This window comes from Mesocricetus auratus, unplaced genomic scaffold, assembly GCF_017639785.1.
Source record: "Mesocricetus auratus isolate SY011 unplaced genomic scaffold, BCM_Maur_2.0 Super-Scaffold_100055, whole genome shotgun sequence".
NCBI classification, from domain to species: Eukaryota; Metazoa; Chordata; class Mammalia; order Rodentia; family Cricetidae; genus Mesocricetus; species Mesocricetus auratus.
The window spans coordinates 3,827,249-3,840,102 of NW_024429232.1; the positions used below are offsets into that span (position 1 = coordinate 3,827,249).

Here is a 12,854-nt window from a genome sequence, read left to right on the forward strand (position 1 = left end):
GGCCAGCTGGTGCCCGCCAAGACACCGCCTCCCGTCCTTCCCGGTACCCGTGGCCAGTGTGCAGGCCTACCGTGACCAGGGACCAGGACCGGATGAGCTGTATGTCACGACTGAGATTCTGCCATGCCAGAAGGCTCTTCATGTCCACATGCAGCTGGTGCCACAGTGTGACCAGGGCCTGATGCTGGGCCTCCAGCCTAGGAGACGAGGGCCACGTTCAGGGGTGTCTAGAACCCTCCTCGCTGTCCACAGCCCCCCGGCAGCTGTGAACCCTTGGTCACCCACCTAGCGACAGCTTCCTGGGCCTCCTGGTTGGGCGGCGGCACAAGAAAGCACACCGAGGGCACGGCCGCCTCACTGCTGGGTCCGCGGAGCACCTTCCAGTGGGACGGCTGGGCAGGGCCCACGAGCTGGCACTGGTCACCCTTGTGTACAGTCACCTGGGAGCGTGGGAGCCGTAAGCAATGAAGGCAAAGTAAACCATGCCCTGGCCGAACCATCCCGCCTTGGGCACAGCCTAGCGCGGCCCTTACCTCCACCTGCTTATAATCACACACCGCCATCAGGGGCACATGGCCCCGCACAGGGTGGGCAGGGTTGCGTGGCTTCAACTGCACAATGGCCTTGGCCCGCTTGGCCAGGCCTGAGAGGTGCCCCTTGTACTCATTCAGCTGCTCCCTCTCGTCCTGTGGGGAGGAGAGGCTCAGGGTCGACCCATGTAGCTCCAGACGCAGAGACACCCGGCCCAGAAAGCAGCAGACACCCCCCAGCACCCTGTCTGGGGAGGCTTCGGATGCTGGGAATGAGGGCACTTCAAGGCAGGTACGGGTGCAAGAGGGTACAGGTCTCCACAAGTTGATTCCGCTGATCTCCTTCCTTCCAACCAAGACTAGGTACCCCATCCCCACCCTGGGCCACACCTACATCCTCTAAAGAAGGGGTAGGGCCTACTTACAAGCCAGCCCTTGCAATGGCCTTGCCTCTCCTCCCTCCCCTTCTAGTTGAAGAAAGCCATCCTCCTCCCCGTCTAACCTGAGAACAAAGTTCCCGAGGGCAGTTCAAGGACAGAGTCCACGCTAGAGCACCTGGACCTCTCCCATCCCTCAGGTAAGAACCGTAGCTGGTTCAGTCCATAGCTCCCTCCTCTCCCCTCTGCCTCTATGACTACCTGTCCAGAGCACTGAGACTACTGTAGATACCCCAACCACACCCCAGTGGATAAGGGCACCACATCCAGCTGCCACTCACAGCCCTACAGCCACGCCTGCTTCGATCATCAGGCCATGATGTCAAAGCCCATTCACCACAGGGCCGGTGACAGCTCCACTCAGGTGGGCTCTAAGGTGTGGGGTCCATGCCAGCCCACCAGCCGGCCACCGTTCTCCCGTCTGCTGTGCGCCTGCACCCTGGGCGTCTCCTGTTGGGCCACCCATCCCATCCACAGGTACCCACGCAACCCGTGTTCCGTCCAGTCTGTCCTTCTGTCCTTGCTCACGCCTGCCTCACCTGGGCGTCCTGCAGCAGGTCCTCCAGCCTGGTGACGGTGATGGAGCGGTCGCAGCTGTACTTCCTGCGCATGGTCTCCTGAAGCTTCTGCAGCTGTTCCTCCGCCTCCCGAACGTCTGAGAAGAACTGGGACGGCAGGAGGGGTCACACAGGGCTGACAGGCCCAAACCCTGGGCAGGCATAGGACAAGAAGCCAGACCGGAGGGAGGGGGGCTGGCAGTCGGGGATACGCGTGTCAGGTACGACGGGGGCGCTTCCAGAGCACTGCAGCCGAGCCACGGGGGAGAGCCCAGCCCTCACCTGGAAGTAGGCCGTGTTCTCTTTCAAGTGTGCCTCAATGCAGCAGCACAGCTGCAGCATCCAGCTCCACTGGGTCTGCAGGGCGGCCTGGAAGGACTGCAGACAACACGGTCCTCAGGCCCCACACCCACGCCACCAGTCCCGCAGCCCTGCCCCCACCGCAGGTGTGCCCACCTCCACTGTGGGCCGCGCGGGGTGGTCCTCCCGCAGCAGCCGGTCTCCAGTGTTCTGGGTCTCCTTGATTTTCTTTTCCTTCATCTCCAGCTCACGCATCAGGGCCTGACAGAAAGGAAAAGGGCGTCAGGGACAATTTCAGGAAGGCTGTAAATGCAACGCAAGTCCCACGCCCATCTTCACAGAGCCCCGACACTGAGCTCAAGGGGCCCCCGACAGTGGGAGACAGCATGGATGTGAGTGGGAAGGGAGCCCTGTGAAGAGAAGGCTGCCTCACCGAGTAGCTCTCCTTCTTGGCAGCCATGTTGGTGTTTCGGTCACTCCAATCAAAGCCCACTTCCTCTTCTTCCTTCTCATTCAGCCACATCAACTCCTTGGTGGCAGCCGCCACAAACCCGTGCAAGCTCTCCAGGGACCGGAGGCGGGCCTTGGAGGAGTTCTGAAGTAGGAGAGGATGAGTCAGCTGCCTGCCTGCCGCTGCCTACCGTCCCAGCCACCGTAGCCCCCCCACTCACCAGCAGCTTTGCATACTGCAGGTCTAGGCGGCCCAGGCACTCTCGGTAGGCACCCCGGGTGGCTGGGGAGAGCTGGCTCTGCAAAGGATACACACACGTAGTAAGGTCTGCAGCGGCCTGGGCCTGGCCCACAACCATTGCTCGCCCCAGGTGTGCTGCTGCTCACCTCATCGTTCCGAGCCCGCTCGATCTTGGCCCGAAACTCCTCAATAGACTGATGCATGCCCCGGTGGCTGCCCAGCTGCGCCTCCACGCTGGGCAAGTCCACACCCCACTCAGCACTGTCTATCCGACGCTGGTTCTCCTCCACCCACGCCAGCAGGTCTTGCAGGTAGCGGAGTGTAGAGTCCTCCAGCTCTGGGCGCCTCTGTGTACTCTGCACGGTCACCTGGGTCACAGGGGCAGCCACTCCTGCCTTCAGCCGGAGGTTGTACTCAGTGCGGATGGCTACCAGGCGCTCATGCAGACGATACACCCTGAGAGAGCGCGGGAGTCGGGAAGAGGGTCAGGCGGCGCTCAGGCCTCCTAAGCCCCCTTCCTAGGCATGGCACCTACCTCCGGTACATCTGTTCACCCTGTGGGTGCCGCCCATCTTTAAGGGTCTGCACATCGTTGAACAACAGCCGGATCATGCCATCAGCCTTGTCCAGGTCTCGCTCCACTTCCCCAGCCCGCTGAGCCACCTTGCCTGAGGCCAGCAGCCGAATATCCTGAAAGGTGAGCCTGTGTGACTTGATCCGGCTAACTCTCCTGCTCGCTCACTGCCTACGGTGCTCAACCAAAGCTGCCCCTTCACAGCCACTTCCCCAGCCGAAGATCAAGGTCCTGGCTGGCTCACAGCCTTGGAATCCCCGTTCTTTCCTTCCCCTCCTGGAAACCCCACATATCTTACTAGCATGCTTCTAGACAAATCTCTGTCAGTTCTCTGGGGAATCAGGATCCATCCAAAAGATTCCCGCAGGTCCAAGGACGGAGACTGTCGCAGCCTTGTTCAGCGCCCCCTCCGCCTCATCCCCGCCATCCAGCACCCAACTGCGCCCACCCAGGCCCACACAGCCCTGTGCCTTCTGGGCCCCATGGCACCTATCCAGCGATGAGGCTGGGGTCTCCCCACCCCACCCCGTTTCCTGAAGAGGGATGGGGTGAAGGGAGGAGGGCCACTCTGGAATGAGGCGGGGAGGCAGAGTCCTGCCTAGTGGCCAGAGGTCAGCTCTGTTCACAAAAGGAGGTCAGAGTTGGCAGCAAACCAGAAGGGCCCGGCTTTCGCTCCCTAGTGCCACACCCTGAGCCCAGCTGGCCACAGCCCTGGCTGCAGAGTAAGCAGCTCAGAGCTCCTCCTACCTCCCTCAGGCCTGGAGGGGTGCCCACCCCACCCTTACCCGGCCACCCCGCCCACTTGCCCCGCCTCTCCTCTCCCCCCTCACCGACTGCAGCAGGGAGTCGGCCTGGTTCAGCTGTTCCTCACACAGCCCAGCCTCCATCTGCAGTTTGCTGACGATTCTCTGAAGACACTCCAGCCTGTGAACCAGATCACCCCGAGCGCCGCAGTGAGCCACTGGGCCCACCACACTCCAGGGCCAGAGAGTGGCTCCCCTCTGCTGTAGCCTCACTGCCCGCCCGGGGTGTACTGTCCTGCTGGCCCTGAGCACTGGAGCTTAGCTGGATTCCCCAGTCTGGGGGGGGGGGGGGTTTCCTCCTCAGGCAATGACTCACCCTGGGGTGGCTCCCCTGCCACCGCAGGGCCCCACCCGCCTGCCGCCTCCCACACCGCCTGCCACCGTCCACACGGCCCACCTCTCAAACTCGCCCCGGAGCTGCTTCTCCCGCTCCAGGATGGCCACGTGCAGCTTGCCCCATTCCTTTTCCACGTCCAGCGGGTGGAAGCCAGGAGGGATCTGGAGCTGGCCTGCTTGTACTGCCCCCTGTGGACAGGGACAAGCCCAGGCCTGAACCCGACACAAGGGCTCCTGGGTGCTCATCTGCCCCACAACCTCACAACCTGGTACAACTTTGGTCCCTAAGCACTAGGCAAGGCCAAGCCATACTTGAAGGGCATCGAGTTCTGGGGCTCATGGAGGCCTCAATTTATCTACCCAGGGATCTTCCGGCCATCATACCCCCCCAAAAAAACCAGTAGACACCCGACTCACTTCCCGCAGGAGTGCCCCACTTTACCTCCAAAGACTGGTAGATGCCTTTGGACCGGTTCTTGTCTGCCTCCTTGGCCGGGAGCTCTGTCTCCTTGAACTTCAAAAACTGGCACCACAGGATCTACGGAGACAAGGGGTGTCAGCAGCCACACCAGGACAACCGAGGGACACCAGCCCAAGTAGGCAGGCCCACCTCAATCTCTTCAAAGCTGGAGGGGAACTTGCGCTCCTCAAAGGCAGCTGTATGGTGCCGGATCCACTGCAGAAGCAGCAACACAAGCTCCCGGTACTCCTGCCAGCGGAGCTGCAGCTCCTGTGAGCAAAGGAGTGAGGAAGCAGCCATCAGGGCCTCGGGGTCTAGGCTGGGGCCCCCCTTCCACCCACCACGGCTACCCACTCACATTGGCCCTCACCCCATCCTGTGCGCCGGGCACACGGGGCATGGCGTCATACAGGGATGAAACATAGGTGATGATAGACTTCTCATCGGGCTGAGGGACATCCACATCTGTAGAGGAAGCTGGTTCAGTGGGGCCCAAGCAGCAAGGGTGAAGATGGGGCCAGCCAGTGAGCGGTTCATACCTTCTGGGTCCAGGAGCCTTGTGACTCCCAGGTCCCGCTCTGCTACGGAGAAGGCCTGGTCGAGGTTCTCCAGGTTGGTCTGACGATACACTTTGTTCATGTCAATGAGCATGGGCCTGCGGACAAGTGGGGACGGGAGGCAGGGGCAGAGACACCCACTGAGCAGGGATACACAGACACATTCCTGAGACATCCTAGCAAACAGGGCCCGGCCCACACCCTCCTAAAGACATACTGCCCGCTTCACTAACATCTCCAATCCTGCCATGGGGAGTGTTGGTGCTTTGAGGCAGGGGTCTCACTGGGTAATCCTGGCTGACTGGCCTGTAACTCCTACATAGACCAGATTCACAGATCCATCTGCCTCTACGTCTGCCGCCAGAAGACTGGGATTAAAGGCTTGCGCCACCACACCCAGCGACGGGGCCCATGGTGGGCACCAGCACAGGGGCGGTGCACTGCCTGGGTACCATCAACTCGGGCTCCTACAGGCTCCCTGCCCGTCAGGCTCCTTCTAAGGGTCCATGTGGGCATGCACAGCCCGGATAAACAGAGGTGCTTCTGAGGGGCCCTGCTCCGGGCACCTCCCAGAGGAAGCTGCAGGAATTCAATACGCCCCGCAGGCACCGGGCTCCAACAGTGGAAGACAGCTCCTCCTGCTACCTCCCTGCCCTGACTTGTTTTGAAGTCACCGGGTTGAAGGGCTCCCAGCCTCCAGCCTTCTTCCATTCCACGGAAACACATACTTGTGCCGGTGGATGATAGCATTGAAGAGACGACCATCACGCCAACTGGTGGTGAAGTTGTCACAACGCAGGCCTTGGTAGCCCTCTACCATACGCTGTGACCAGAGCAGCAGCTTTTCCTTTGCAGTCATGTCCTCCGACTGCCCGCTCACCTGAATGTCTGAGATCTGTCACACACAGGAGACAGAGGCAAGAGCTCAGTCCCGCCACCTGGCCTGCCTCACCACCCACACCGCCACATGCCTTGACTACCTGCACGAAAGCAGAGTGGCTCAGCATGTGACCGCAATACCCAGGGCTCCCAGGCCACTTAGGGCACACTGGGGTTCCTGGAGCTAAAGCCTGTCACACCCATCTCAAGACCAGGCCACTCCAGGCGGCAGCTTCCACAGAAGACAACAGAGTCCCTAACTTGTACTGTCAAATGATTGGTGCTTTGGGCTCCCCTTAGCTGGGGAGTACACCCTGAGGCTGGAGCACACCCTGAACCACCCCGCCCCCGCCCCCGAGGCTGGCATGCACCACAGCTGATGGGCGATGGACACAGGAAGGATAGCCCTCAAAGCTGGTTGGCCTGTTGGGGGTGAAGGGGCAGGTCAAGGCCCCTCTAGTTCAGGCCCAGGTAGAGGAACAGCCTGGGAACTGGACACAGTGTATGGGGCTGGCATCCAGACCCTAAGTCCCATGGCCAGTCTGGGTTTACCAGCCTGCCTGCTGCCAGGGCTCGTGCCAGCCTGTTGGCCCGCCCATGTGACTCAGCTACCATGCCAGTCTGGCTTTTGGGCCCAAGATCTTAGATTTGTGGCTTCCTGTGAGGCTAGCACAGGCAATAGATGAGTCACCCAGGACATCCCTGCAGCTCCAGAAACTTCTCTAGGCAGCCAGCAGAAAATGCATTCCTCTACAAGGAGGTTCTACCAGCCCTATCTAGCCAGGGCCCAGGGGCACAGGATAGGCAGGTCTTGGAGAAAGGGTTACGCCCTGGAGCCACAGAGCTAGCAAGCATATGCTCAGACTGGCAGGAAGGCTCAAAGGCACCACCTCCCAGGCCACACCCTAGCCAGAAACAGGGCCAGCCAACTAGCCATGGAACCCGCCAAAATCCTAGGGGAAGGTGGACGGTATGGGGTGGCTGCCCACCTGGAAGTGGAGGATGATGGTCCAGATCAGGCCAAGGGTCAGCTTGGGGTTGCCATCAGCAATGTCATCATTTCTGATGTTCACTAACTTCACCTGAGAAGAAACGGCTCGGTCACAACCCACAGAGCGGAGGGAGGTGGCCAGGTTTGGGGTTTGTGAACCAGAGCCTGGGGCCAGGTAGACAGCCTTACTTACCTGGCGATGTCGGAGATAGTCCAGGGCAATCTGAACATTCTGCAGCTTGTGGAAACGCATCCTCCCCTTCTCTCGGGGCTGAGAGGAGGCAAGGCACAGTCAAGAGTCCACAGGGCAGCAGTTGCTTCGAGGCCCCCCACCCTTTAGTCACCCCCAAGGCAGCAGGAGGGGCTAAACCAAGGGTCTTCCCCCAATGCATCCACAGCCCCTCCATGGTCCCAGGTTCGCCCTCCTCAACTGGATGACCACCAGCCCAGGGGCAGGCCTGGAAAGCCAGCCACCCCTGCTGTGGGAAGGAAGGAAGGGAGTGGGGAGGAGACAATAGCCAGGAAGCCACAGGCGGAGGGCAGAGGCATGGAAGGGGGTCCTCAGTGGTGCCCAATGCAGCTTCTGGTGAGTCTCCGGCCCAGCCCCAGGCAGGCAGCAGGGAGGACAGCAGGCAGCTTGACACACAGCCATCAGCCCGCCCGGGGGCCGGATGAGGGCCAGGCTGAACTGGCTGCTAACCCCAGGTGAGGTGGGTGGGTTCCACAGTCTCGGGAAGCCCAGGTGCCGCTATGCCAACAGGCACAACCACTCACCAGGCGCAAACTCCTGATTACGTCCCGCTCCCTCGGCTGCCCAGCCAGAGCAGGGCAAAGGGTAAAGGGCAGAGGTCAAGATTCAGAGTCCAAGCAGCAGAGAAACCAAAGCAGAGCAGAGCGTGAGGTTACTGTGTTAGAGCTCAAATGCAGAGAACAGCGGGACCAAGGCCGCTCACAGGCCTGGCCTTGGCTGTGATGCCAACACCCTGTCGTGCCAGGGGAGCAGTTAGGGTTGGAGGAGGCTGGAGAAGGTGAGAGACCGGGGTGGACACTGACTGGGCAGTAGGGAAAAGCCCCAAGGAAGGCAGGCAGGCAGGGACACACATACCAGGCTGTCCCCTGAGAGGACTTCCAGCAGGGAGATGAGGTTGTGTCCATCGCGGAGGTCTTCGTAAAGGTCACTGATGTGCCTCTGAGCCTGTGGAAACAGCAGGGACCAAGATGGCCACAGATGAGAATCCCCACAGCCACTCAGGCACTGGGCACTGCACTGCGTGTGAGGAAGGAGGGGCGTGGATCACGCCCCTGCCCCGGGCAGGCACCTACCTCTGCCCTCCAGTGCTACAGCAGGGACCATGAGAGACCAGAAGGAAGAAGAAAGAGACAGGAGTTTAGTGTGGGAGGAAAGGACAGAAAATAACAGGCTTCGGACATGAAAGGGGAGCTTAGGAAGTGTGAGAACACCCTAGGGGCTCCCTCCCAACTCACAAGCAGGCACCACTAACCTTGATAAGGTGTTTGTTGACCCACTTGGTGAAAGTTTTCTTCTGCACACGGTCCCGTTCATCTGGAGGAGACAAAGCCAGTTTACCTAGAGTCTGGGGGAGCCTAGAAAGGTCCCCAGAGGGAAGCACCATGCAGACACAGTGGCCTGCTAGGCCAAACCTTGCCTGACAAGGTTCTACCAGGGCAATCCCAGGCCCTTCCAAGATCAGAAAGACCCAGGCCCCCCAAGAAGCCTTCCCACACAGACACCAGAGACCAAGGAACCCAGGTCTGGCCTGTCCTAGTCCACAGAAGGGACCAGTCCAGCAGGGTGCTGCTGTTCAAAATTTCCATTGTTTCTAAAGGAGAGGAGGTCTAGAGTCACTGTACCCAGAGCCCACAGCACACAAGTCCCAGCCTGCCCCACCCCACACGCTGCCTCCCAGGCCGAGCACCGGCACGGCAGGAATGGGACCAGCAGGACTTTTGGAGGGAAAGTCAAGTCTCCCTAACAGGGCAGTAGGCCTTCCCAGAGACAGAGAGAGCTCTGGCCACCCTGGCCCCTGACTTAGAGGACCAATCAGTAATGGGCAGGGAACACTGGTCCCATCTTGGAGCCTGTCCCCAAAATCCATACCCTTATAATAGGGCCCCACCCCGACTCTGTGCCAAGGCTTCCTGATCACCTTCCTGTCACCAAGGCCCTGCCCAGAAGAATGCCAGCTACCTTTCTTGCCCTCGGAGGCCCTGAGTACAGCCAGGTAGAGGTTATCCTCTGAGCTGGTTCTCTTGCCACCCAGGCCCTCGGGCTCGGGCACACGGAGCCGGTGCTGAGACATGGTGCTGTCCCCACCCCTTCGTCACCCTGTCCCTTGGCTCTCAGGTGCTCCGTCTAGGCAGCCTCGTGTGGTGCAAGGGCTACAGCCGCCGGGTGCTCTAGACACTAACTCAAAAGAGGCTCAGCTCAGCCTGCAGTCCTTGTGGCCACTCCCTTGCCCGCCTTACTCCCAGCAAGGCCGTCCCACCCCAGAAGCCTTCCCCCTCCCTGCCCGCCCCCCAGAGGGGAGTGGCCCTGCGGGAAAGGAGGAAGGCAGCCCCTCCCCCACGGCCACACCCTCAGCCCACCAGAAACAGGAAACCCGGGTTTCCTCACCCACCCTACCCACAGCAGTAGAGATGGGGGAGGGAGGGCTGGCCCCAGGATCATAAGGGAACACGTACTATCCCCAAGGCCATCCACAAGAATCCCACACAGTAAGCAGAGGCTTCCTTCCCACTACACTGCTCAAACAATACAACGGGCCTGTTTCCCTGCAGAGGAAACTCCTAGCGGTGGTGGGCACCAGCTGTCTGTCTACTTCTTGAAGCTCCCCTAGACCATACCTCCTCAAACGTGCACTGAGCAGTAGCCCCCACAACTGCTAGGTTTTCAGGGAGACTTCCTGGCTTTGGCAGTCTCCCACAGGCTCCCCAAGAGTCCAGCCCAAGCCAGTCCAGCCAGGCAAGGCACACACCTCAGGCAAGAACAGCTCATAGCTCAGTGATGACTCACCCCAGCGGGGCAGACCAGCCCAGGCTGCAGGGACACCTCCCCAGCTGGGGTGGGAGAAAGGGCTGCTGGGCAGCAGGCAGCACACAAGGGGGCACAGCCAGTGAGTCAGAGCTGGGGAGGGGTCTGGGGGCCGTGACTCATTACCAAGGAAGCTGCACCTTGGGGCAGGATGGGGCTGTTTGCAGCAGGGTAGGGCTGGCAGATAGCAGCTGTTACAGGTTGTAAAGGTGGAGGGCCGGGCAAAGGGCACAGGGGCCCCTGTGACTAGACCTGTCTACGTGCAGCCTCTGGCTCCCTTGGGTCAGAAGATGGAGCCACCTGTGGCCAGCGTCTCGAACTGCCCAACCTACCCGACCCGCTCTAGGAAACATATACCACCCAAACCACAAGAATTTTCCACCCAGGCATCAGCCTTGATGTGATCCAGCTGCAGACTGCTGAGGAACAGCGCCCCTTTCCAGAGTCCAAGGCCTCTCTGCGTTGCAGGAAACGTTTGCCCTATGCTCCCTTATGGCCACAAGAGGGCACTAACGCTCTGCAGGGCGGTGTAGGTGCAAGTGCCCAAGTTAGGCCTGACATTAACCCAGAGCACAGTGAGCTGCTGGGTGCCATACACTGCCCCTCACTTGAGGGTCCTCCTCGGCCTCCAACACAAGACCACCTGCCCTCTAGTCCAACAACCCCCACAACCCACCAGAGATGATTCCTCCCACTCAAGAGGCCCTCTGAACCTCAAATCTGACTCTGCTCTGGTCAGTGCTTCTCAAAGAGCAGGCCAACAACCTCCCAGTCAGGAAGCAAACCCTTCAGAGAAATGGAGGTGTGCTGGGGCTGGAGAGATGGCTCAGAGGTTAAGAGCACTGGCTGCTATTTCAGGGGTCCTGAGTTCAGTTCCCAGCACCCACGTGGTGGTTCCCATCCATCCGCAATGGGATCTGGCGCCCTCCTCTCCCTGAAAGGCTCTTTGGTCATGCAGACAGACATGCAAGAAGAACACTCATGTAAGTACGTCTTTTTAGAAATGAGTGGAAGTGTGCAACAGGGCTGGGCTGCTGGAATGAGCTGTCACTCTGCTCACAGTTGAGCACGGGAACCTAAGAGACCACCAGGACGTGGGGGAGACAGGATCCAAGATGTACACTGACCCTAACCCAGATCCAGTCACACTGCTTTTCCAGTGTCTTCCTCTTTGCCACTGGGATGCTCTAAGGATGCTGTCTGGAGAGTGGACTCAGCTCCAGGCAGGTGTTTGCACCTTGCCAAGTGGGACCCGGGCACCCCTCTCCCTGAACATGAGTTTGTCTCTAGGCAGACTCCTTCCTTGCCCCTGGCTGGAGATGTCCGCTGCACGCTCATCCTAGGAAGACTCAAACTCCCAGGTTCCCGCCCAGCCCCCACCTGGCCAGAGCCCAGTCATGCCCTCAAATGCTGCTGCACAGCTCATGGGGCTCTCCCACTTGCCCAGTCAGCCCCAGGGACACCCTCCATCCCAATACTGTGTTGCACGTATGTAGAACGCAACTGACCCTCAGCACCAAGTCAGTCTCCCTAGGGAGGGAGGTAATTATGGTCCCACAAGGAATTCCTTGTCTTTCCTGCTTCCGGTGAAGTGGCAACAAGCTAACAAAAGCAAAGAACCCGTCCCCACTTCAGACGCTCGGACACACACAGACAGACAGACAGACAGACAGACAGACAGACACACACACACACACACACACACACACACACACACAGAGGAAGAGAACCTTGAAGGCCAATGACGGCGCAAGTGGGAGGGCCCAGGGCCCCACCCTCAACGCCTGCTCCACTCCCGGATCAGCCCCACAGCTAAAGCACCAAGCCCGGAAAACCCTCTGGCCCGCCCACTTACCATCCCCCTCCTCCAGAGGAAAACCTATCCCTGAGAGAGACAGCCCTGCCTTCCTCCCCAGGTGTTTCCGGAGCTTGGAGGCGGGGCTGTACCTGGGCCAAGTACCACCCCGATCACAAGCTCAAGACCTGCCCACCAAACCCTGAGCGGCCGCACCCACCTACGCAACACAGTTGTCCGTACAGGTAGCCCCGGCGGACCTGCTCGCAGCCCCCATCCAGCCAGCAGAGCGGCTCCAGCAGGACCTCCCTCTGCGAAGTGAAGACGCCCTTCGCCGCCCACGTCCCTGCCATGGCCGGGAACCCCGGGCGCCCCGGGTTGCTCTCAGAAGACACGGGAGTCGTACTCCCAGCTTGTGTTCAAGGCTGAAGGCCCTGTCTTGGCTTTCCACGTTCGCCCCCGCCCACCGGACGCAATGTCCAGACCCGGAGAACCTGCCCCGCCCCGCCCAGTGTGGGCCAGGAAGCCGCGCCCCAACCCATGGGGAGCAAACCAGCTCGCGGGAACTCGAGGCAACAGGGGTGCAGGTGCCCTCCGGGTCAGAAGGGTCTGGGAACTCTCCATGATCGGAGTTTTCCGGGGTCCCCCCACGCCCGTGGTGACTCAGTCGCCTGGCGACTGTGGGAGTGCCACTCCTAGTAGGATGTGCAAGCGCCACCCGCTCCGAGAGACCGGGTCAGCTGAGGCGATGGGCAGACCTGCGGGCGACCACGCCCACACCTTGCACTGCGAAGCACCTAGTGAACCACGAGGAGACACAGGGAGACCCTTCCCTCGTGTGATGACAGATAAAATTGGGCTCAAGGAAGGAGGGGCCAGCGGCTGGTCCCAA

At 60.4% G+C, this 12,854-nt stretch overlaps 1 protein-coding gene across 26 annotated transcripts in view; it reads right to left on the reverse strand.

Annotated features, from left to right (window-relative positions):
- Plec (plectin) overlaps window positions 1–12,854 on the reverse strand; it is a 61,082-nt gene that overhangs the window by 15,110 nt on the left and 33,118 nt on the right. For 7 of the 26 annotated variants that reach the window (XM_040736489.1, XM_040736488.1, XM_040736490.1 and 4 more), the window contains 23 exons: window positions 8,618–8,679; window positions 8,439–8,453; window positions 8,221–8,310; window positions 7,890–7,925; window positions 7,309–7,386; window positions 7,114–7,206; window positions 5,974–6,140; window positions 5,228–5,343; window positions 5,047–5,153; window positions 4,839–4,958; window positions 4,671–4,766; window positions 4,290–4,417; window positions 3,920–4,013; window positions 3,051–3,205; window positions 2,662–2,971; window positions 2,496–2,573; window positions 2,258–2,419; window positions 1,981–2,085; window positions 1,807–1,902; window positions 1,507–1,632; window positions 534–686; window positions 286–440; window positions 71–197 (listed from right to left, as the gene is read on the reverse strand). In XM_040736489.1, coding sequence (XP_040592423.1) covers window positions 71–197; window positions 286–440; window positions 534–686; window positions 1,507–1,632; window positions 1,807–1,902; window positions 1,981–2,085; window positions 2,258–2,419; window positions 2,496–2,573; window positions 2,662–2,971; window positions 3,051–3,205; window positions 3,920–4,013; window positions 4,290–4,417; window positions 4,671–4,766; window positions 4,839–4,958; window positions 5,047–5,153; window positions 5,228–5,343; window positions 5,974–6,140; window positions 7,114–7,206; window positions 7,309–7,386; window positions 7,890–7,925; window positions 8,221–8,310; window positions 8,439–8,453; window positions 8,618–8,679 — 2,669 coding nt within the window. Of the gene's footprint in view, window positions 1–70; window positions 198–285; window positions 441–533; window positions 687–1,506; window positions 1,633–1,806; window positions 1,903–1,980; window positions 2,086–2,257; window positions 2,420–2,495; window positions 2,574–2,661; window positions 2,972–3,050; window positions 3,206–3,919; window positions 4,014–4,289; window positions 4,418–4,670; window positions 4,767–4,838; window positions 4,959–5,046; window positions 5,154–5,227; window positions 5,344–5,973; window positions 6,141–7,113; window positions 7,207–7,308; window positions 7,387–7,889; window positions 7,926–8,220; window positions 8,311–8,438; window positions 8,454–8,617; window positions 8,680–9,324; window positions 9,572–12,182; window positions 12,417–12,854 lie in introns of those variants that run through there. The other 19 variants (XM_040736491.1, XM_013125173.3, XM_040736493.1 and 16 more) reach the window with 10 other exon arrangements.